General features: G+C 40.9%; 1 protein-coding gene across 1 annotated transcript in view; it reads left to right on the top strand.

Annotated features, from left to right (window-relative positions):
• Positions 1-24,033, top strand: part of adgra2 (adhesion G protein-coupled receptor A2) — a 58,516-nt gene extending 34,483 nt beyond the window's left edge. Inside the window, exons 3-19 of the mRNA XM_058390638.1 lie at positions 7,982-8,053; positions 10,190-10,261; positions 10,389-10,460; positions 11,961-12,124; positions 12,911-13,124; positions 13,211-13,375; positions 13,482-13,680; positions 15,390-15,539; positions 15,628-15,789; positions 16,174-16,371; positions 16,475-16,655; positions 17,489-17,697; positions 18,220-18,347; positions 18,447-18,570; positions 18,675-18,823; positions 20,147-20,236; positions 21,205-24,033. Coding sequence (XP_058246621.1) covers positions 7,982-8,053; positions 10,190-10,261; positions 10,389-10,460; positions 11,961-12,124; positions 12,911-13,124; positions 13,211-13,375; positions 13,482-13,680; positions 15,390-15,539; positions 15,628-15,789; positions 16,174-16,371; positions 16,475-16,655; positions 17,489-17,697; positions 18,220-18,347; positions 18,447-18,570; positions 18,675-18,823; positions 20,147-20,236; positions 21,205-22,669 — 3,814 coding nt within the window. The 3' untranslated portion in view covers positions 22,670-24,033. The remainder of the gene's footprint in view (positions 1-7,981; positions 8,054-10,189; positions 10,262-10,388; positions 10,461-11,960; positions 12,125-12,910; positions 13,125-13,210; positions 13,376-13,481; positions 13,681-15,389; positions 15,540-15,627; positions 15,790-16,173; positions 16,372-16,474; positions 16,656-17,488; positions 17,698-18,219; positions 18,348-18,446; positions 18,571-18,674; positions 18,824-20,146; positions 20,237-21,204) is intronic.
• The last annotated feature ends 1,126 nt before the right edge of the window (positions 24,034-25,159 follow it).

Genomic DNA, 25,159 nt, shown 5'->3' with positions numbered 1-25,159 from the left:
GAAATCAAGTCTATTGTCTATTAAGGAATATCACATTGTACTTTTTATCCATTTCTAGTTAGGTCACAAAACTTAAGGCAAAAAGTGCACAGAATGAGGCAATGGATAGTAGCAGAAGAAGCTGAAATTGAATGCAATTATAACTTAAGCACACACATGGACATGCATAGCTTTGGGAAATCTGGCCAGAATAAACAAGGGAAAAAGATGATAGAGGAAAAAAATGAGACTTTGAAAGCCTTTCAATAAATAAATAAATATATATATATATATATATATATATATATATATAATAAAAATGTAAAAAATGCAAGAAAACAAGAAAAAATAAGAAAGTTTTTGTCTTTAGCTAAAATAGGAGTTCCTCAAAGCTCTATATTCGGTCCGTTTCATGTTGTTTCTCCAAAGGTGAACAAAACAAATTATTTACAAAACACGTCTTCTATCACAGCTGTAAACAAACATTTTCCATTTCTTCCTATTTCCACGATTTTTTTCCCGTCTTTTAACATTAAGACAAAAAGTGCAACTGAGGAGAAAGCAGAAAGTACAAACCGCGCAATCGTGATAAAAACTTCAAAGCTCCTTTTATTTCGTTATATAAACCTCCCCGAAGACGAAACCTTACCATATCAACAATTATACAGGGTTTTTTTTTTGTAGTATTCACCATTCACATCCTTGTGTTAATACTTGAAATTTTATACTCTTTCAGAATGAACGCATTAAATTTAATTTAATCCTTGCAGCTGGATAAAAAAGAATGAATAAACGCCCTGATAAACAAGACAGCGGTTCATCCAAATGATCCTGACAACAGCGAAGTGGTCAGGAGAGGGTTAAAGGTAGAAGAGTAGAAAAGCGAGAAGGGGAAGGCGTGTGTGTGTGTGTGTGTGTGTGTGTGTGTGTGTGTGTGATTTTGGGGGGGTTAGTAGAGCTGGACTTGATAGACTCCAGATGTGGCTGTGAGATAAACTCAAGACAAGGGGTTTATGCTTGTGTGTGTGTGTGGATGTGTGTGGGTGGATGGGAGTGTGTTTGTGTTGCAGGCTCAATGCAATCGTGTCTTCTGGGCAACTCGTATAGCGACAGGCAGGATAGGAGATAAAGCGTCCGATCATGCACACTAACAAAAAAAAAATAAAATAGCCGAAACTTTTCGTTCTTTCCACATCCGTCAACCTCAAGCTGAACTGATTTTTCGATTGTTGCTTTTGTTGATTTTATTTTTCTAAGCGCTAAATGTTTTTCTTCTAAATTCGGCCTCTGTGCTTCCTTCCCTCCTTCTGACTTCTTTCCCTTTGACCTCGCTACTCAAGTGTGTCCTTCTCTAGCTCTTCTCCTCCAGCCACAGGGTGAATATTCAGGCTTCTCCATTCATCCATTGATATTTTATCCATGCTGGGTTGTGTTCCTGCCCAGATGTTTCTCCTTGCTTGTACTGGTGCAGCTCTCTCCTGACTGTCTGTTTAGTTCATGTTGGCTGATCATTGATCCTATTTATGGAAGTTATTAAAATAGGTCCTTTTTTTTATTTTAATGGGGGTTTTTTTTAAAGGTTTGCTCAAGATTTACGCCAAGTTTTCTTCAACCATAATCTGCGCTAAACAGCACACTTTAGTGGTTAGGGATGGGAGTAAGGTTATAGCCGTGCACAGAATGAGGCAATGGATAGAAGCAGAAATGGGATATGCAATTATACTTAAGCACATGCATAGCTTTGGGAAATCGGGCCAGAAAAAAAAAGAAAAAGAAAAAAAAAGAAAAGAAAAAAAAATTACAGAGACAAAAAATGAGAGTTTGAAAGCATGTTAAGGAATAACAAAAAAATATATATATAATAATAAAAATTTTAAAAAATGCAAAAAAACAAGAAAAAATAATAAAATTCGGTCTTTTGCTAAAATAGGAGTACCTCAAGGCTCTATATTTGGTCCATTTCTTTTTCTTTCTCCGAAGGTAAAAATTCAAATAATTAACATTCAATGCATCCAAATTGAAAAAAAGGAGCAGAATAAATATATTTAATGTTTTGAAAAATGCTACAAAAACATGTGTGTTGTTTTTGTGTTTTTTTTATTTTTATAAACATATTTGAGCCTGAGTGTTTTTCCTTTGCCATTAAACCACTGCCTAGAAAACGTATCATCAAAATGAAATCCAAGACCTTGGAATTACAGCGTGCCTCGTCCAGAAAGCGGCTCACTGGACCTTGTGTGTGTGTGTGTGTGTGTGTGTTTCTTTCTCGAAATCTAAAATATAGCTGCGTTTAGATGTATAAACATTCTGCTCAGATAGTGTGTGTATTATATAAACCGCTGTGTTTTTTATTTAACATTAGAACCCGTGACTGATGTACATTTTAAATACATACCTTTCTATATTTTATGTAAGTGCCTCAGAGATGTTTAATCTTCGAATCCCCATTAGCGAGTAAACACAGCTCTGTTCTCCCAGATGTGTGCGTTTCATATCTCAGATATACAAAATAGCTCAGTTAAGCTCCTGGATGAGGAGAGAAGAACATGCTGATGGTTTCTTAATGTCAGTCTGAGAAATTTGGCTTCATGTTTTGGTTGTGGGAACTAGCTAGAAGGCAGGAATTAGCTTTGGTTAAATTTGGAAGAAAATGAATAACTGGTATTCATTCATTTGCGAACCTAATTGGAAATTATGAATCCAAAGCATTCAGCACATAAACACACACACACACGCACACACACACACACACACAGTTAACAAGCCGGACTGGAAATTCAGCGGAGAACCTCTTGATAGTCAAGTAATGACATATTTTGTGTTGAAAGAGTTACGCCTCTGTGAGCCGGTGGCAGATTTGACGGATGTAAATTGTGTAAATCATTTTAGACGCATGACGAAAGCAGGAAATGATCTGGCAACACAGGAGGCAAGTGATTGGGTATGGAGTAGATTTGGGGTGTAGAGGTATAAGGACCCCATTGTGTGTGTGTGGTGTGTGTGTGTGTGTGTGTGTAATGTTGGGCATGAGTGTTTTTTTGCTCCTGACAGTCTCTCCTGTTCAGCTTACACGGGAAAAGCAGGAAAAGTGGAAAAAAGAGGGAAAGGAAACTGTAAAAATAAACGAGTGAGGGCCTCTGCGCAGACCGGAAATGACACGCGGCGAAAAAATGGCCTCTGTCGAATGGCCTCACACACACACACACACAATTTGATGCATATGCACAATCAGTACATCCAGTATTAGGTTAGCTAATGTCTTTTTAATGTGTGTGTACATTCCACTGACAGCTGTGAAAATGTGAACATAGCAAATACACACACACACACACACACACACACACTCATGTGCACACACACACACACAAAACATTTTGAAAAACAAAATTTTGCTCGCTCTCTCTCTCTCTCTCCATCTCCTTATCCCCCTTCTCTCCTTATCCCTCTCCATCTCTCCCTACATCTCTCCCTCTCTTTCTTTTTCCCCCTCTCTCTCTCTCTCTCCATCTCCTTATCCCCCTCCTCTACTTATCCCTCTCCATCTCTCCTTCTTTTTCTTTTTCCCTCTCTCTCTCTCTCTCTCTCTCTCTCTCTGTCTCTCTCTCCTCTCAGTTCGGTTCAGTTCAGTTCAGCAGCACTTTATTGGCATGACTGTTAAATCATATCATTGCCAAAGCAAAGTTCTATAAATAATATACACATGTCTGCATTTATGCATAAAAATGGCAAACATATTGAACAACAATAACGGAAAAACACACACACACACACACACACCAGCTTTTGGTCTCTCTCTTTCTCTAGCATATTTAGGACAAGACCTGAAGCTTTTTAGCTCTCTCTGTCTCTCTTTCTCTCTCTCTCTTTCTGTCTCTCTTCATCTCTCTCTCCTCTCTCTCTGTCCCTTTTTCTGTCTCTCTCTCTCTCACTGTCTCTCTCTCTGTCTTTCCCTCTGTTCCTCTTTCTGTCCACTCTCTCTCTGTCTTACTCTCCTCTCTCTCTCTCTCTCTCTCTCTCTCTCTCTTTACCTCACAGGCCCCAGGTGCACAGACAGTCATGACTTCTTAAAGAACAGCTAAAGTACCTACACAAATGGACACACACACACACACACACACACCCACACACACACACACACAGCCTCCATCTCCAAACTGAATAGACTTGCATGCGGTTCTGACGGGAACCAACAATAGTCCTATCGGGTCAGACTGCGGCATTCCACTCTGCTGCTGTCCAATCACAGAGCGCATGGGGAAGTAGACCAGAAAGCAAAGCACTCTGGGAACAATGGGTCACTGGTGGATTGATGGACATCAATCTAAAGATGAGTGTCCTCACGGGCAGGAGCAAACATGGAGAGCTGCTTTTGTGTGTCTGAATCAGAGCAATAAAATTCCACTTAGACCTGGAGTTCAATTCAGTCAGACCGCTCATGGGGCTGGAACTGTTATTTATTTATTTATTTGTTTGTTTGTTTGTTTGTTTGTTTAAAAATATAACAAAATAAATTTATATGAATATATTTATTTATATATTTTATTTATTTATTATTTATTTGATGAATCAATTTAAAAAAAAAAGATTTCATGTTCCTTTAGACACATATTGACTAAGTATACAGTAGCTGTGTGTGTGTGTGTGTGTGTGTGTGAGAGAGAGAGAGAGAGAGAGAGACCAGGGATGTTACAGGTGTACAGGTCTCATCAATGTGTGTGTGTGTGTGTGTGTGTGTGTGTTTGTGTGAAATGTGCACTCCAGTACATATCTGTCATCTAAATCCTCAGTGTGGTTCATAGAGAAAATGGAGCAGAATCAATATCTGATGACGTTCATGTAGTTTGCAGGTCCTCATGTCATCGGGTACTTGAAAGCTTTTTAGCTGCTTAGTGGAGTGTGATACAGAGGGTGCCGTGTGTGTGTGTGTGTGTGTGTGTGCACATTCTCTCTTCTACATTCCCTATCACAGTGATAAGAGAGTAGATGTGTGTACATCACTGTTGATCTTCACACAATATGCAGCTCTGATCTTTAGTCCAGGAGGTGTGTGTGTGTGTGTGTGTGTGTGTGAGGAGTAGGAAAGAGTGGGTAGTGTAGCTCCTTTCATCACAGCACTAATGAGGACTGGGACATGGCAGCCAGGAAACAGCTATTGTTCCATTCCATATGAGTGAAGTTACTAACACACACACACACACACACAAACACACACACACATTGATGAGCACACTTTTTTGACACCTATAGTGTTCCCTCATGCTCTCTCTCTCTCTCTCTCTCTCTCTCACACACAAACACACACACACATTGATGAGCACACTTTTTTGACACCTATAGTGTTCCCTCATGCTCTCTCTCTCTCTCTCTCTCTCTCACACACAAACACACACACACACACTGATGAGAACCTTCTCTGACACCTGTAACATCCCTGCTCTCTCTCTCTCTCTCTCTCTCTCTCTCTATCTCTCTCGCTCTCTCTCTCACACACACACATACACACACACACACACACACTGATGAGAACCTTCTCTGATACCTGTAAAGTCCCTGCTCTCTCTCTCTCTTTCTCTCTCTCTCTATCTGTCTCTCTCTCTCTCTCTCTCTCTCACACACACACACACACACACACACACACCTGCGCGCGCACACACACACACAAATGCGGATACACTCACTCTCTCTGTCTCTCTTTTACATACAACGCACACATACAGACACACACACACACACTTATATATCATGTCCTCTCACCTGCGAACATTCACACACAAGCAGATACGTACATGCTGTCTCTCTTTCACACACACAACCACATACACACACACACACACACACACTTATATCTCGTCTTGTCCCTTTTGACTTCTTTCCCTCTTGTTGCTCTCTTGTCCTTTATTTATCTTTCTCTTGCCTTGACAGCTTTCTCCACTCACCCTTGAGGCTCATCCATAACAGACTCTCACACTGATAAGAAGACTTGCACTCTCAGCATTGCAGTATTTAGTTTTCTTCTGGAAGCCGAATTAGCAGACTGAGTTTCCAAAAAGTGTAGCATAATGATTAGCATTATGATTATAATAGCAGAGTGAGATATGGGGCTTTAAGACGTTATGGGGTACAACTACTTCTGCTTTTGGGTGCAAATGACAAAATGTCAAACTGATAACTCTTTAATGGGGCAAGATAGACCCCCTTTTTCCTTCTTAAAGTCTTCTGCTTTTGGTGATGAAGGTTCCTGCTATTGACTCCTGGCATCTTCTGTACTCTGGTCCTATCTTCTGTAACTAGGCTAAAATCCATCCATCCATCCATCCATTTCCTATACCCGTTTTATTCCTAATTAGGGTTACAGGGATCTGCTGGAGCCTATCCCAGAGCACACTGGGTGAAAGGCAGGGGTACACCTTGGACAGGTCACCAGTCCATCACAGGGCCACACATATAGACAGACAACCACACACACTCACACTCACTCCTATGGGCAATTTAGAATGACCAATCAACTTAATGTACATGTTTTTGGACTGTGGGAGGAAACCGGAGTACCCGGAGTAAACCCACACAGAACAAGCAAACCCCACACAGAAAGGCCCCTGCCTGTTCGAACCCGGGATTCGAACCCTGGACCTTCTTGCTGTGAGGCAACAGCGCTAACCAATCAAATCGTCAACTGATGCTAATTACTATGCTTTTATTGAAAAGATGATTCCATCGCTCCTTCTCATCTTAGAGTTTTTAGATAAATACTAGCTCCATCTGTCCCATGTCTCGTCTCAGAAAGTCTGAATATATTTGCGGTCAGCCGATAAAAACATTCGGATTTTCCTGATATGAGCAGCCAACGTTTGCGGCTAAAGCCTTCTGTGACACGTATCGGATTTAAAGCCACCACCGTCGGTCAAAATGATCAAAAGTAAATGAACGCTCAGTGCTGTACGGAGACAGAGGGACGGAGCTGTGGGGAATGCCTGAGGTTTTAGATATAGGCTTTCATTCTCAGAAGATGTGGAGTCATACAATATATAAGATGCAATCACTGGAGGTCTTTCGTTCTGAAATTCTAAAGAGGCCATAAATATGAGGAGTGAGTGCAGGATAGAAGCATTCAGTACATTTCTACGAGGAAGCGTCACTAAAGACCCGGATCTTTATTTGCGTCATGCGAGCAAAGGCCATTACAAAAGCATCAGCTGACCTCCATCATCCTGCCAATTCCCACCTGGCTAATAAATATCATGCCAAGAGTTCCAAAGGTTAATTTAGAGGCCAATAGTCTGTTTGTGTTCAGGGGGTCAGACTGATAAGTGTTTCAACACATGGCTGTGGGCTAAATTAGAGGACAGGAAAAGGCGGAGAGGGGGTCGTAGAGCGTCGGCATGAAACCGTATCTTCAAAGTTTGTTTTTAAAAAATGGATATTTATGGCTTGGCTGAGGATGGAGTAAGTGCAGTGTGGAATGGTCTTTTCACTTTTTATCCCTTATGAATGTCTCTGGATTTAAGTGAGGGTTACAATTATGTGACCAGGTTTCATGCCTCATTTGTTGTCCAGTGTTTGTAAAGCTTGAAATGATTATTTTGGACTTGTCCAAAAAGATTAAGCTTAATATTTGTCCTGATTTGAAGGAGTATTGCCTCGGCACCAGCGGTGACTCAGTGGTTAAAGCTCTGATCAGAAGGTCAGGGGTTCAAGCCCCAGCGCTGCTGACTGTTGGGCCCTTGAGCAAGGCCCTTAACCCTGTATCACGGCTGACCCCCGGCTTCCTAATGAGCTGGGATATGTGAAGAAAAGAATTTCACTGTGCTGTAAATGTGGCAAGTAAAGAAAAGCTTCTACAACTGGTCAAGATACAAACACTTACTGGTTCTTAACCTCCAAGCTCTCTTTTATCTCTCCTTCGAATGAGGAATTTTAAATAATTGCAGTTTCTGATAAAATCTGTTTTCCATTTGTCTTCTCTCCTTGTGATTCACATCTTATCTGGAACTTGTCTTTGCAGGGACCTGAAGAATAATCTGATCAGCACCATCATGCCTGGAGCTTTTCACAGCCTAACAGCACTGAGAAAACTGTAAGTAAACTCACTGGAATCATTCATTTTCTTCCATAATCGTCATGTATGCTAAGGAACTAGTCAAAGAAACCCAGAGAATACAGCACAAGAATATGAAAGATAAAAAAACAAAGAAAGAGAAATGACAATGACATGTAGGCGGAAAAGAGCCTAAGACCCGGTGGTGTGATGAGTTCTGACAGTTATAACTGAAGCTGTTTATTTTCCAATAACAGTACAGATGAAGCGTCTCTTTCTTTTTATACCACAGCAATCTTTAAGATATTTCGAAGCAATGAACTTTCATGTGAAAAAGATTGATATGTCATACTTATATACTTATAGTTATATTTAATGCTGTGGACTGTCCATGAAACAATTTCCTGTAATCACTTGTGCTATGAAGGCAATTTAGAAGATTCCCAAAGAAGGAAAGAAAGAAAGAAAGAAAGAAAGAAAGAAAGAGAGAAAGAAAGAAAGAAAGAAAGAAAGAAAGAAAGGTAGTTAAGTGGGTAGGATGGAAGGAAGAAAGGAAGGAAGGATAGGTAGCAAGGTTGGTAGGTATGTTGGTAGGTAGGTCGGTAGGATGGAAGGAAGGGAGGTAGGAAGGATAGAAGGAAGGATGGCAGGTAGGTAGGTAGGAAGGAAGGATAGGAGGATGGAAGGAGGGTAGATAGGAAGGAATTATGTAAGTAAGGAAGGAAGGAAGGAAGGAAGGAAGGTTGGTAGGTAGGTCGGTAGGATGGAAGGAAGGTAGGTAGGAAGGAAGGATAGGAGGATGGAAGGAGAGTAGATAGGAAGGAATTATGTAAGTAAGGAACGAAGGAAGGTAGGTAGGAAGGAAGGAAGGATAATAGGTAGGTAGGAAGGAAGGATAGGAGGTTGGAAGGAGGGTAGATAGGAAGGAAGGAAGGAAGGAAGGAAGGAAGGAAGGTTGGTAGGTAGGTCGGTAGGATGGAAGGATGGAAGGAAGGGAGGTAGGAAGGAAGGATGGTGGGTAGGTAGGAAGGAAGGATAGGAGGATGGAAGGAGGGTAGATAGGTAGGTAGGAAGGAAGGAAGGAAAAAAGGAAAGTAAGCAGGTAGGTAGTTGGGATGTAAGGAAGGAGGGAAGATCACACTTTTTAAAAAAAAATCAAATTAGGTTGAGCGTCTTCTGTATTCGTTCTTAAATAAGTTGTTAAAAAGATAATCTATTAGAACACGTGCTTTAGTAGAAAGGTCTGATTGGTAAACAGCTGGCACTGATCTGCTGTCCCTGGACATTAATCAACACCTTCTGAGAAATGAGTTATCATCCTTTACATACTCATCTTGTTTTTCTCTCATCTCTAATAAATAATCCTGAGAACATCCATATGGCATGCTATTCCTAAACCCTCAGCCAGCTGTTGAGGGAACCACAGAAGCCTGCAGAGGATTCTGGGATAGCTCTGGAAATGACAGTATGAAGGCAACTAACCATTTGCTGGCTTTTTATTGTGTTTTTGAGCGACCGCAAGCCGTAGTCACAATGTGGCCTTCCTTCCAGACTCCTTTGGGAGTTTATTTCAGAGGAAATAGTTTGGTCAGGAATTTCAAATGGAGCTACACAGAAACGATGTCACAGATGATAACTGGAAGTGACCGGTCCCAGATACCAGCACAGTTCTGGCGTCCAGGGGAAGGCAGACTTTTAGACTTAAAGCATTTCACAGACAAATAGATATACTTTCACTCTTTCGCTTTGCCTCCCGTTTTCTCTCTTTCTGCTGTTTTGTCCGAGTCGGATCAGCCTGAATAAACAGGCAGAGACGCGGGGGGGGTTATGCGCCAGACAAATCAGTTGAAGTAGTAGCAAATGGACATGAGGACATGAGGCTAAGCCAAAGCGAGTGAAAGCAGAGTCTCATCTGTTTCTTGCTCTTTAATGGGCTCCTGTCTTGTGTTGTTTGGTTTAGGTTATGATGAGTTTATAGTAGCTTGTATATCCCATATATTGCTTTTATTCCAAGCCTTTTAAAGGACATTTCCACTATGTGCTTCCAAGCAAAGTCAAATAACAAACTCTAAGCTATAATGGGGACACTGTAGAGAACTCATTAGCTCTCAGTCTCGGTCTGGCTGGATTTCTGTTCAAGATTGCTCAGCGTATCCCATTTGTTCCTGTTTACAGCGACCTGTCCAACAACCGGATCGGCTGCCTGACTCCAGATATGTTCCAGGGACTCACCAACCTCACCAAGCTGTAAGCTGTTGTCTTCTGATCGTGACATATATTAATGGACCAAAACTCTTCTGACTGCAGTTAGAGTCTGGAGCTCTGTAGCTGAGAAGGATGTCTGAATTCCTGACGCACTGTGTTTGTGTTTCAGGAACATTTCAGGAAACATCTTCTCTTCGCTGGAGCCAAACATCTTCCAGGAGCTTCCCTCGCTCAAGCTGGTGTAAGTGAGAGAGCAGCAGATATTACAGACACACAAACAAAACTAATTGTATTAGTTTAGTGTATCAATATTAGAGATTTTTTTTCAGATTTAAACTCAAAGTGGGTGTGGACAGAAGTTGTTTTATTATTATTATTATTATTATTATTATTATTATTATTATTATTATTATTATTACTCTTATTATTATTATTATTATTATTATTATTATTATTATTATTATTATTATTATTATTATTTATGAGTTAGCATATTTTGTGAGTTCCTCAACCTCAGCTACATCACTTAAATTCATTTCAACTGATCTCACCTACACATGGTTTTTAATTCTTCTTCCACAGTTATGAAATATTGTGGTCGTTCTAGTTCTCAAAATGTAAATAAACTAGCAGCTAAATAAATAATACATCTATCTGGCCATTCTAACATGACTTCCATGTGAGAAAATAATTGTGTTTCACCCCTGAAAGGTTATCTGCAGTGGTGTGTAGGGTAATATTTATTGTGGTATCATTTTATTACATTTTCTTAACATTTTGTTTATTAAAATGATTAATTATTCACTTGAAGCAGCTGATTTTTTTTTAATGTTTTGGAATTTTTTATAAATTAATTAAATTTTTGAATTAAATTTGTATATTTTCATAGATTTATTTATGTTTTTATTTACATTTTTTTAGTGTTAAAAATGATTTTTTTATGAATAAAAATTGTATAAAATAACAAAAATAATTCGATTTTTGCAGTTTATCATTATCGTTAAACTGCTTTTTTTAATGCAACACTACATGATTGATGGATGTTCATAAACCTGCGTATATCTGTGATACCTCATATGACGTATAGTAGGAATGCCTTCAAGAATCCTGCTATCACATTTCTGGGACAGAACATAAGTGTGAAAACGCCTGCAGATGTATTTGTGCGAGAGAGCGCGATGATATAAATTCCCATCTGAGGTTTAGTTCATATCAGAGGAAGGCTAGGTCTTTGTCAGGTATGTCGGGTTAATCCCATAATGCCGCCACATAGGATATGATTGATATCAAGCTTAGTCTTCTGGGGCTTTTACAGTGAAAGTGTAGACTCAAGGACTACAAACATGATAGATTATTCTAGAAACTCTCTCTTAGCCTTCTTAGCCTGGAAGTCACCAGGGAGCAATGAAGAAATGGATTTATTTGGCATAGAGCCTGTATTTATTTATGTTATGAGAAGAATTTTACTATTATGTTAGTGATCTGTTTAGGGATATATATGTCCCTGTGTGTCACGTTTGGTTTTATAGGAATAAAGAAAATAGTTTAAAACAGCAACATGTTCCATCGACATCTCAGTCACTAGAAATATTTTGAAAAAAAACAAAACAAAAACAAATGCTTTGGGGATCCTCCTGATAATAAATAGAAGCGGTGAGATTTCTGTAATATAAATATACAAGGTTAAAAAGTCATTTTTCTGACTCTATATGGGATTAAGTTGCTTTTTCATCCCCATTAGGAACTTTGACTCGGAGTTCCTGTCATGTGACTGTGGCCTGCAGTGGGTGCCGGGTTTCTTCCGCACAAGTTCAGCCAGACTGGGAGACGAGACGCTTTGCATGTATCCCAGAAGGTTCCAGAACAGACCACTGAGAGAGCTGAAGGAAAGCGACCTGACCTGCGGTGAGGAAATACATCTATGTATTTTAGCCTGGTATCAGAACACTGTATGTTGAGGGTCAAGAAGACATCACAAAGCTAAATCGTGAGAACTTGTCAGTTAACTGAAATTAAAGTGGAATTCTGTTCCTGCTTTGAATAGTCGCGCTTTAGGAACGTCGAATTCCCTCGGTCTGGCCCGCATCCTGGCTGGAGCTCAGATTGAAATCCCACTCGCTGATTTTCCATAGCTATCATTCCACGCTCCATCTTTTGCCACTAGGGATCTGATTCAGTTTCTCCGCGGCTTTTACTCGGCCCTCATGTGATCTTTCGGTTGATCTTGTTTTTTTTTTTCGTCTCTTTTTTGAACCAGTGTCTCGAGGTCTCGGACCAGACTCCCCGCTGTTGTTTCAATATCATTCCATGTCACCATTCCTTCCCTCTGCAACGTATAAAACATATTTGCATTGGCGAGCGGCAGATAGAGACGGATGTCTAGGAGTAATTCCACTGTGGTTTCAGTGTTATGAAAAAAGGGTCTAAAAGCCACTAAACTGATTCAGCCAGGCTCTTGCACAATTTGAACAATAATAGAGTACCAAAAAAACACCCAAATGACTGTTTTTCATATCCTTCTATCAGAAAAGGAAAAAGGAATACAATTTACTTCAGTTTGTTACCCGAAGAGGATAAATAAACTGACTAGAATACTCACATATATATATATATATATATATCTATACATTTCTATACATCTTGTTTCCTACATGTAGAAATAAATCATGTGTGTATTTTTGCATTTCCCAGAAGGCCCCTTGGAGCTGCACACTTTGTTTCTGTTACCCTCACTGCGCCAAGTAGTGTTTAAAGGAGACAGGCTGCCGTTTCACTGTACCGCTGCCCGGGTAGACAAAATCACCACCGTACACTGGCGCCACAAAGGCCGACCCGTCACTAACAACCCTGAGAACGGGGTCCTTCTAGAGGAGAGCGTTCTACATGACTGCACCGTCATCACCAGGTAACCATCTAGCATCATGTCATCAAAACGATTAAATCGTGACACGATATTTCCCGTAATGCGATGTTCTTTTTCAAATTCTTCAGCGAGCTGATCTTGTCGAACGTGCATGTTGACGCGAGCGGCGAATGGGAGTGCGTGGTGACGACAGGACGAGGGAACGTCTCGCGTAGCGTGGAGATCGTCGTTCTGGAAAACAGCGCCACCTTCTGCCCTGAGCAAAGAGTGTCTAATAACAGAGGAGAGTTCAGGTGAGGCAAATCATTACTAATATCTAAAATGCTATCCAAAAGCTTCCGGTAACATCTATGATCATTATTAGCATCAATGTCTAAAAGTAGCTCTGTTGTTCTTTAGGTGGCCAAGAACTCTGGCTGGAATTACGTCATATCAGCACTGCCTGCAGCTGCGTTATCCGTCCCTGGCTGGAGGGGGTGCCGTCGATCAGAAGAGGGCGTCTCGCTACTGCGATCGCTCCGGTCACTGGGAGGAAGGAGACTACTCTCAGTGCCTCTACACCAACGACATCACCAACGTTCTTCATACCTTCATACTGGTAGGTTATCACCAAAATGCTGTATGTTTCCTACTGTTCAGCCTTCAACAATACACTCAAGCCCTGGCACTGCCAAGCTGCCACCACTGGGCCCTTGAGCAAGGCCGCCAACCCCTTCCTGCTCCAGGGACGCTGCATTATGGCTGACCCTGCATACTGCTTTTCAATAAAGTCCATCATCATCATAGTGCATCACCAATGTCGCAATTTTTTTTTTTAGTGTTTCAAGTTTACTGCTTTAAGGATCTATACACAGTGGAATTATTTTGCAGTTGGACACTCCTCACCAGAAAAGAGTCGAATAGAAAGATGTAAGCAATGCATGCAGTCATAAAGTGACTGCGCATTCAAAACTATAAACTATTAAGCAGTGTAAACAGTGTATGAAGTCACAAAAATGTCATAGTGGGAGATATTGCACATTCAGCACAAAAGCAGAAGTCTGATCTTCCCCCAGATGTTCGAACAGCTGAGTCACTGGCCTTCTTCAAACAATGTCTAAAGACCTACTTATTTTTCTTCCCAACAACAGAGATTTTGACTGATGGTATTCTTACTCCATGAGATAAACCAGTATCAGTATATTCACTGAAACTTTAAAAGCACTGGATAAGGGCTTCTGAATGTAAATGTAAATATCAGTACAAGCATCAGTGTAGATGTGAGTAATAGATGATAAAGTGAAGTACATGATAAATAGAGTGGGTTGTGCTAATGGTGGTGTTATTGATTAGAGTTCAACAGTCTGATGTCTAGGAGATGAAGATATCTGATGCTCTGATACCGTTTGCCTGATGCTAGCATCGAGAGCAGTCACTCCATGGCTCAGGTGGCTAAAGTCTCTGATGAGCTGATGATTAGATAAGTCTCTAAATGGTAGGCTGTTATGAGTGTCTTCTATAATTTCATGATGGTAGTCCTGTCAGATATGTTTTTATGGAGGTAGTTGAGCAGCATGGCCTGAACATTGAGATATCCTGCAGGATTGTGTGAAATTATCCAAGCGAATATAAACATTTCTGGCAGGCTTAGATGGGTAGTAGGAATAATGAGTCAAGCTTGAAGGTGAAGCTCGAATCGACCTTAAAAAGTATAACTTGGAGGCGGAAATCATCAACAAAGAGATATCTGACGAATGTTTGTTGAGGTTCAGTCATCTCCAGGAGGGAGTATTGCCCCAGGAGATGACTGACTGTTCACATCAAAATCGTGTACACCAAGAACGAGGGAGGACCAAGCACAGATCCTTGAGGTACACCAGTTGCAACTTGGACACTTTGCTTGTTTATTAAATTCTGTATGTTCTTCTCGAGAGGTAGGGCCTGAACCAATGGAAAGGGTGGGCAGAAGAAAAGGAAATCTCACTGGTGGGTTTTACAGATACTCATACTCAAAAGTCAAAAAGGTAGACTTGGTGCTCACTCTAGAGTCCAGGATCCAGGAGGTTGGGGTCCAGGATTTCACTGTTTGAGAGGAAAGAAAGAGTTTGTTTTTTGTTGTTTTTGATAGAGGTGTCTGCTTGGCTTCATGGAAATAATTTGAAAGTTAAATAAAACTTTTTGTCTATTTCTCCATGAAGTGTTGAGGAATAAAACACAATGGAGTTTGTTCAAAAGAATGTACCACAAAGCATTACATACATCCTTAATCAGATGTGAAAGCAAGTGAAAAAAAAAATCTTGTTCTTCTTGTTCTCATGTTCTTTCTAGATGCCTATCAATGCCTCCAATGCTTTGACACTGGCACACCAGGTGAGGACCTACACGTTGGAGGCAGCAGGCTTCACTGATACAGTGGATGTTTTCTACGTGGCACAGATGATGCAGAAATTTATGGATTATCTTGACCAGTCTCGCGAGGTTAGTAGAGTTATGCAAGTCTGCATTTCATAGCTTGGTGGATCTTTATTTATGGTTAAACCAGCTTGAGCTACTCTCTGTGTTTCAGCTGTCAGAAGTCCTGGTGGAGATGGGCAGCAATCTGATGCAGGTATCTGATCAGATATTGTCCCAGGCTCAGAAGGAGAAGAGAGCCTGCAGCTCAATAGTCGGCTCTCTGGAAACCTTAGCATGGCCACAGCTTCACCCCAATGCCCAGTATCTCTCCATGGTAGGTGATACTCCAGGATTAAAATGCTAGTGTTGCTGTTTAAAAGTTTCTGGCAACGTGCTGTATAGAAGTGTTACATTGTTCCTCCCAGAATGCACTGCTCCATGGCCTTAGGGCTGACTCACGCTAGCAGAACAATCGTAGCATTCAGTAGCTAGCATGAGGGGTGAGCATGGGTCATGACTTCACATATTAGCCTTCTTGTTGGGCAAGTACTGCCACAGTTAGATAATCAGAGTCTAGTCTCATCATACAAAATGAAATAATATTTGCATGAAATCGGTTCATTTTAGGTCAACTTCTGGGCGGTTCACGAATTATTGCAAGGAGTGAAGAAAAAAGAAAAAAAATGTTCACACAAGCATTTTAACGTTTTTCCCGTAGACGTCTCGAAATATCGTGATGGAAGCTCACTTGATACGCCCCGCCCACTTCACTGGCATGACCTGCACTGCCTATGAGAGAAGAGAGAGCTCTGATGCCGGGGGAATCGACGTGACAGACTCCACCCACGAGCAGCAGCTCCACTTCCGCTGTACAACAGGAACCCACAACATGTCACTAAACTCTTTCCCTTTAAAGGTATAAATATGATATTAAAACAACACATTCATCAGTAATTATAATGCAGTTTTCTTTTACTATTTATGCACCATGTTTTCTTTTTCCTGTTTCTTTGTTATAGAATGCTGTAGCACTTGCTTCGGTCTCTCTGCCTGCATCCCTGTTCCCTCCAAACGCTCCGACCGAATGCAAACTGCAGTTTGTTGCTTTTCGTACCGGGAGATTCTTCCCATTTATTGGAAACTCCAGCAGCACAGCTCGTAAGAGGAGTGTAAACACGCCAGTCATCTACGTAGGCCTCGGTGAGTGACCTAGCATCCTTGGATGATGTTGAACCTAAGAGCTTTTCACATTGCACCTAATCGCTGTTCTAAACCCTGCATTTAACCCCAGGGTTAATTATTTGTGGTGTTTACCCTACATTGTGGTGGCACATGATACAATGTGGTGTTGTACGGATAAATGCGTAGCAGCAGACACCCGACCAGAAATTGAGCCTCATGTCACATGAAAACGACGTAGCTTAACAAAAATAGCCCAGTACATAGCGTCTGAAGTGCTCACTGTAGTGAGGAAGGAAGAAATTTCTGACACAGAGACATCAACAGAAGTTGAATAGAAACAGACACCTGGTCGACTACTTCAAGAACCGTAAAAAGGCCCAAAAGTTTAGAAAGCAGTGAAAGAGAACGATACCTAAACAGAAGAATAAAGCAGAACTGATGCGAAAGCCATTAGTTAAAACAGTCACACACTGGATTTACAGCTGTTTAATTAATCCAGCGTGTAGGAAAGTACAGTGTGAAATGTTCGCTTGTGATGAGCCAGAATTAATTGTTAAAGGATAAGCAGTGTGAAACATCAAACAAAGTAACTCAAGATTCGGATAAGCCAGGGTTTTACGATGACCCAGGATGAACTATTTAACCATTTAGTGTACACCATAGAAGCCTGCAATGCAGTCATTTTGGTTTATCTGCCATCTTTACACGGTGTGGCTAAATCTAGCCCTGCTAACCAGGTTCAACCAGCCGTCCCTGCTGCCATCATTCTTAAAAATATAAAGCATATATCCTCTCTGTTTTTTTTATCACCTCATATGACCCAGAAATTCTCTTCTCTCCCACACTTATAGACGGATGCACCATGTGGAACCAGTCAGCTCCCGTCATTGTGTCCCTGCGACACACATCGCCTGGAAAAGACCCAGTGGCTGCACACTGGAGTCTGCAGGCGCTCATGCATGACGGGAGTTGGAGTACAGACGGCTGTCAGTTAGCGCACGGCGACGCTAGCATCTCAACGCTACGGTGCAGCGTGCTCAGTAACTATGCAGTGCTTCAGGTAATGCTACACTGTAACGTAGAAAAAAATATATTTACACTGTCTGTGCTGTAATAATGCAAGGCGCTTGGAGATGAATCGCTTTTCCAGCACTAAGTCTTATGTATCTAATGAGCTGCTCGGACCTGTCTCGCGATAGACTCATTCCTTTAAATAGGGAGGACACATCTCCCATTACCAACAGACATTTAACACTACATACCTCTTATCCTGACACTAGGCAAGGGGTATGATATCTAACCTGGCTTTTGCATGTCTCTGGAAAGCAGCCTGACGTTGATTGAGTGGATCTTAAACTCAGCTGCTTGCTTCCTGGCACAGAGGACTGACTTTTATAGCATTTGTCATATCACAGAATGTTTGAGTTTAATTAGAGCTTAAGGTTCACATAAACTTTGGCGAAGCCGTGGTTGAGGAATGCAGTCGTGGAGAAGTTGCAATGCAATTAGCCCCTTGATGCGAAGGCATAGTATGTAGCTTTTGTAATGCTTCTCTCTCTCTCTCTCTCTCTCTCTTCTTCAGGAGGTGCCTGATATCCCAGATGTTGTTCTCACTCCGGTGAAAGTCCTCCACCCGGTGGTGTACACCTGCACTGCAGCGCTCCTCTTGTGCCTTTTCACCATCATCTTTACCTACATCCTGCACCACAGGTATTCAGACCGAATCATTCAGTTCACTACTTACACTTTCAGTAGAGAGCAGTAGTTTTGACCTTTTCCCAATCATCCTCTATTCTTTTATGTCTTTAGCTCCGTTCGGATCACGCGTAAAAGCTGGCACACCCTCCTCAACACCTGTTTTCACATTGCCATGACGACAGCGGTGTTTGCTGGGGGCATCACTTTAACTAGCCATCCGATCGTGTGCCAAGCAGTAAGAATCCTAAAACTTCAGTTCATGTAAATAAAAACAACTCAGGGTTTAATAAATACAAGGCATCGTGTGTTAATTAGGTATTTTGTGTGTGTGTGTGTTAGGTGGGCATTGTTCTTCACTATTCTTCATTGTCCACTCTGTTGTGGATCGGCGTCAGCGCCCGGGTGCTCTATAAGGAGGCCTTGTGGCGGTCTCCACGGCAACCAGAAGGCGAGGCCGCAGCGGTGCCCACTCAGCGGCCCATGCTCAGGTCAGTGATGTCATCCGGGTGACATTGTACTTGTTAAGGTTGTGTCTAGTTACAAGTCTGTTTTTCAGTTTCAATATTGTACCAATGTTTAATACCACTGTATACATGTTTACATACACTGTAGATGTGATGAGTATAAGATCTGACTGTGGCTTCGCCTCTCCATATTGGGGGTCTCAAGCGCTTAAATAAAAGTGTTAAAATAAAAGTTATTATCTGAAACTCAGACAGGACATATGGAGTTGGACATAGAATATAAAGCACTATTTAAAGACAAGCATGCAAGTACAAGACCACCCTGAAACAAAACCTGACTAGTCAAAGAGCACCATTGTCCTTAGAAGAACTAAAAGCCATCTGTTTGTGTGGACCGAGCAACACGGGAGAAACAGACCAGGAAAACGTCCAGCGCACAGATCCGATAAAAGTGGCAAGAAAAGCCATAAATCTAATAAGAGATAATGCTGAGCGTCAGTCACGCATGCTGACATGCACACACTCACGCTTAGATTCCTCTTCCCCTCCAGCCAGGGTTCTCACACTGTAATAATGACCTCTGAAATGTGTGCCGCTGACCTCTGTACTACCCACACAGGGCCTGTCTCTGGGATAAATCATTCTCCTGTTCCTCGCTCAGACTCTGTTGAGAATATAAAGAGCAGACTTGCCATTTTAGCACCAGCCATTTATTTTACCATTAATAACCAAATCTGTTGAAAAGTTGTAATTATTTAGGTTTTGTACTATTGAAAATCTCAACAATGCCTCTGTAGAGTTAATAAAGACCTTCTAGATTATTCTTATACAATATTCCTCGACCTTAGAGAAATTAATCTGGGCTACTGAGAAAAAAATGGATGGAAAAATATAAAGGAAATACTTAGTATGACTTTTTCCACCCCTGAAAAAATCCCATCAGCCACAGATGATTACATATTTTTTATTAAATTAAATTAAAGAATGACACATCATGCTTTTTAATCCATCTGCAATTACATTTAACGATGAGATAACTACGAACTACGTTATTACATGTTATAGCAGCAATAAATATTCTATTAAGGTTAAGACAAACAATGGCAGCTTTCATGTTACAGAAAGTGCAGAAAGACCTCCATTCTATCGGAGTTCCCATAGTAGAAAACTTCCTGTTTAGCTAATACTGGAGACTCCATACCTAAATTTGAAATAAACATCACCGATTATCTTAAATAACAACAAACGTTTTATCCGTTCACTCTTTTCAGACTGTAAATCACACTGACACATAGATATTGCTTGTCATTTTTCTTTAAGCAGAACCTTTTCTGTGTCTCTCTGCAGGTTTTATCTAATAGCCGGCGGCGTTCCTCTCATCATATGCGGGATCACCGCGGCTGTCAATATTAACAACTACGGAGACAACATTCCTTAGTAAGTAAAATAAAACAGTTTGTTTAGTACATACTTGTGGGAAAAAAACAGGAAAATAAGTGGACTCATAGACCTAAATATCTGAAAGATGGAGCTGTTTCTTTAAGAGGTATAGTTTTTATTCATAGAGATTTACTTTATTGCATAGGAAATACCTTCTAATGCTAAAGCTGCTAATGATCTTTAGCATATGTTTTTGTTGAGGGAACATGTGATACAGCTCAGAACATTCTTTATATTAGAGTGTGGTGGTTTCTAATATGAAATATTGCCGAAGGTTTGTGGACACTTGACCGTCACACCCATGATCTTATTGAACATCTCGATCTGGGTTTCGTCCCTCAATGCTCTTCTTTCCACTAGATGTTGGAGATTTGTGTTTATTCAGCTACAAGAGCATTAGTGAGATCAGATCAGGCGCTGATTTAGTGTGAGGAGATTGGGGTTCAGTTGATGTTCCAGTTCATCCCAAAAGTGTTCAATGGGGTTGAGTCAGAGTCAGGGCTCGGTGCAAGACACTCAAGATCTTCCACTCCAACTTTCGCAAACTGTGTGTTTATGGACCATGCTTTGTGCATAGGGGCATTGTCATGCTGGTGGTCTTAGTTCCAGTAAAGGAGAATTGTAATTCCACAGCATATAGAAAGCCATCCTGTATGATTTTGTGTGTCTTGTGGCAACAGACTGGAGAAGAACCACTTAAAGTTATGATGGTCTGGTGTCCACATACCTTTGGCCATATAGTGTGTGTGTATCTATGTTTCCAATGGTGTTTGTTTGAGAAAAGTGATGATTACTTACTTCTAACATCTTCCAACATTTTGGACAATTCCATTCAGTATTCATTAACCTTAGATTGCCATTTAAATCATTTAAAAAGAGTGCCACTTAGACAGAGGACCTTTTGTTTGTTGTTAAGTAATTCTTTGCCCTCCCTGACCTTCTTACATCCTCTGACACTTTGGCAGCTGTTGGTTGGTATGGCAGCCCAGTATTGGAGCTTTCTATGTTCCTGCTGGCCTTGTGATCCTGGTGACCTGGATCTACTTCCTGTGTACAATTGCACGCTTAAGATGCCGAAGCTCCAAGAGTGCCAAGGAACCCCCAAGCTCCACCTCTGGATCCTCTCCTTTACCCGAAGCCCAGCCAGCTCTAAGTGGCAGCACCAGTTTACTTTCAACAGACTCTGCAGTTGGCCCAGTGCATGTTGAAATGGTGCAGGAGGACCAGTACTCACTGAAAGTGCAGTTCTTGGCACTGGTAGCGACTCAGTTTGTGTTTTTGCTTCTGTGTTGTTGCGGTGCAATGGCTATGTGGCACATGGACAGAGAGAGGAAGTTATTTAGCTGTCTGTATGGAGGAACGGCGACAGGGCTGGGAATCTTTTTAGTGCTCCATCACTGCTTCAAACGCTTGGATGTTCAGGCAGCTTGGCTTGGATGTTGCCGGGGGTACCATCGATCACAGCCGATTCCTGCCTACAGCCAACCCTGCACCACCACTGCTGGAGTCCAGAGCACTTCAGAAAGGGGCTCGCAGCTTTTTGTTGGCTCACTTCCTCCAGCAGAGCAAAGCAACTACTCTTCTTCTGCCAGGTCGTCCTCCACTCCGAGTGGCACCAGCAGTATCGGCACTGGACCCTGCAAGCTCACCAACCTTTTGCAGGTGACGCAGGACAATGCCAACAACGCTACACGTGCTCTGGCAGGCACCAACACCAGCACTAGCACGGAGAACACCAACAGCAAACCTGCCAACAACCTGCTGCTGCCAAGTATTAGCACCACACTACCTGCTCAGCAGCAACAGCGAAAAAAGACTAGCAGTAGAACTAAGGCGGGAAGTGGCCAGTACCACCACCGGGGGGAGGGAAGGGGACATTATCGTCTGAAAGCACTACGAGGTGGTGGGGGCAGTGTAGGTGCCTTGGGCCCACCTGGAGTGGACCAAGTCAACATTCATCATGTTCAGAGATATGCATCCAGCGAGAACGGAAGTCTTCGAAACAGCCATTCGGAGAGCCATAATGGTCCACTGACCAATGGGAGACACCGTACAGAAGGACCAGGAACAAGTCCGTCAGAAGGAAGCGACGGAGGAAGCAGTGGAAGCAGGAAGCCTTTCCCGCTTTTGCCCTCTATAGCAAGTCGGGTTGCAATGCAGCAGAATGGACAGAGGCGCAGCGCAAGCAGAGACAACCTTAAATTGGTCAATGCAGCTGATAAAGACTATAAACGAGGTTCATACCTGTTGAACACTGACACCGTAACAGCTACTGGAACTACAAGCGGGACGACCTCATCCACACTACCTGCCACATCGAATGGAATGCTAAAAGGTTCAATCATCGAACTGGACGCAAATGGATCGGACCATTCGCAGGGGTCAGTCGGGATGAGGCCTGGGGTCTGGAAGAGTGAGACGACGGTGTGAGGTTGTGACATAAGCGAGCTAACATTCTGTGTTCGGTGGCCAAGAGCCTCACTGCCTCAGCGCAACCAGGATGAGCCTCCATGACATTTCATTTTCAGTAATGTTCATTGAGCTTCAAACAATTTGCACCTTCCAGAAACAGGTAACTACTCGTGTATTTGTCGAGGCTTTATGAGGGATCCTGTACATTTTGGTGCCAAATAAAAGCAAGAGGCTAGTTTAATGAAGGGATATACTTATATGCAAAAACTGAACCCTTTTCCAAATCAGTATGTTTTATCATTGTGCCACATTTTTTTGTTTCTCGTGATATGCTTGTTGTTTAGAATATATCTAACATGAGGTTTAAAAGCTATTGCTAAAAAGTGAACACCTTACGGTATCTGTAAGCGCGAACTTTTTTAAAACAAAATCATCTATGCATATCAGTGGAAATGGACCACAAACTGCATTCCGAGTTCATTTTGCATTTGTTTTGCTTGTACAACTTTTTTTTTTGTTTATACTTTATGTGTTTGTCGTCCTTTGTATCTGCTGGCTATTTGGCGAACGTGCACATGTGATAGTGAGAGATGTATATGTCAGAATGTATGTATGTAAGAATGTATGGATGTATTAATTGACTATTACAGTATTTAGCTCTAGTCCCTTCTCCAGCACTGATAAATACCTCTTGGCCTTACCTAATCGCTCCAGTATTAAGGGCTTGCAGTGAGTTCGCTTCCTCTTCCTGCTTTATTTGTGGAATACATGAAGGCACTAGGGGAGTGCTGGGCTTTATTTTTCTGCAGATGAGTTTTCTGGAAAGCAAGAAACAACTCGAGTCTGTGTGTTATTGCTATCCCTCTTCTGTGTCCGATTCTAAAGAATTACACAGGTCTAGACTGCCCTCTAGCGGATCATTCGTGCCATTTATCGTTTATGAAGTGATGAGGACGATGAGAGGTGATGTCATTGAAGTTTTATTCAAAGAAATTTGGGTGGAGAAGATTTTTGATTTTTGATTTTTATTTTTTGCAATCATGTCTAACATGGTTTTCCCATAGCACTTGGAAAAAGTCCACTCTTTCTTACACCTAAATGAAGCACAAACTATGTACTAGCAGATTCAGGGTATTTTATTTTTTCTTTTCTTTGCTTTTCTTTTTCTTTCTTTCTTTCTAGCCCTACTTTTTTTCTTTTTAATCATTTGTTTCTTTCTTTCTTTCTTGCTATTTTTTGTTCTCTCTCTCTCTCTCTCTCTCTCTGTGTCTCTTTCTTTCATTTAGTCATTATTAATTTTCTTTTTGATTGTTTATTTGTTCATCTTTTTTCTTATAGTTCTCACTTGTTCTTTCTTTCTTTCTTTCTTTCTTTCTTTCTCTCCCTCTCATTCTTTCTTTCTTGTTATTGTATAGTCCTAATTTTTTTCTTTTCCATTGTTTCTTTATTTATTTATTTTCTTTCTTATAGTTCTTACTTATACTTTCTCTCTCTCTCTCTCTCTCTTTCTTGTAGTCCATATTATTTTCTTTTTGGTTGTTTATTTGTTTCCTTCTTTTTTTCTTATAGTATATTATACTATATACTATAGTATATAGTTTCTTTCTTTCTTTCTTTCTTTCTTTCTTTCTTTCTTTCTTTCTTTCTTTCTTTCTTTCTTTCTTTCTATTTTTGTTTGTTTCTATTTTGTTGCTTGTTTCTCTCTCTTTTTTCTTTCTGTCATTGTCACTTATTCTTTCTTTCTTTCTTGTTTGTTTGTTTGTATCTCTCTTTCTATTTTTGTTTGTATCTTTCTTTCTCTATATTTTTTCTGTCTATTTTTGTTTGTTTGTTTCTTTCTTTCTTTCTTTCTTTCTTTCTTTCTTTCTTTCTTTCTTTCTTTCTTTCTTTCTGTTGTTCTTTCTTTCTTTCTTTCTTCCTTTCTTGCATATTCATCACCATTATTGTACTGATATTTTGTTCATTGCTAAACTCTACCTAGCTTTACCTAGCAGATAAAAACCTCAGTATTCCTAACCAACGAACAGCATTGATGAAAAAGTCTGGATTTATCCCTTCATCAAGCAGGAAAGTGAAGCAGTGTGATGGAGTTTATTTTACTGTTTGAATGGAAGCACTTAGAACAAACCCCCCCCCCCTTTTTCATTTTTTTTTTTATTAAAAAATGCAATAAAATAAAAAAAAAGAAAAGAGACAGTACCCTATGGGGAAACCAGTGTTAGTCACAAGACAATCATTTCATTTCCAAATCCTGTACTATGCCAAGAAGTAGCTGTTCTTATTTATAACATCATATGCAATTTCATCTTAACGACAGGATGCCGTATATATTTTATATTTTATTTTATTTTGTCTTAGAATCAAATTGCCAGCTCTACTTTTAACACATTGTTCAGGGATTTTTTTTTTGACACCAAAGAAGCTTCTTTAGACATCTTGTTACAGTATCTGTAAAGTTTTCTCTCTTCAGACGTCACAGGTCTCACAGAAGGGTCACAAATTGGGCAA

Source organism: Hemibagrus wyckioides, linkage group LG05, assembly GCF_019097595.1.
Source record: "Hemibagrus wyckioides isolate EC202008001 linkage group LG05, SWU_Hwy_1.0, whole genome shotgun sequence".
NCBI classification, from domain to species: Eukaryota; Metazoa; Chordata; class Actinopteri; order Siluriformes; family Bagridae; genus Hemibagrus; species Hemibagrus wyckioides.
This window is presented reverse-complemented; position numbering and strand designations above follow the sequence as displayed.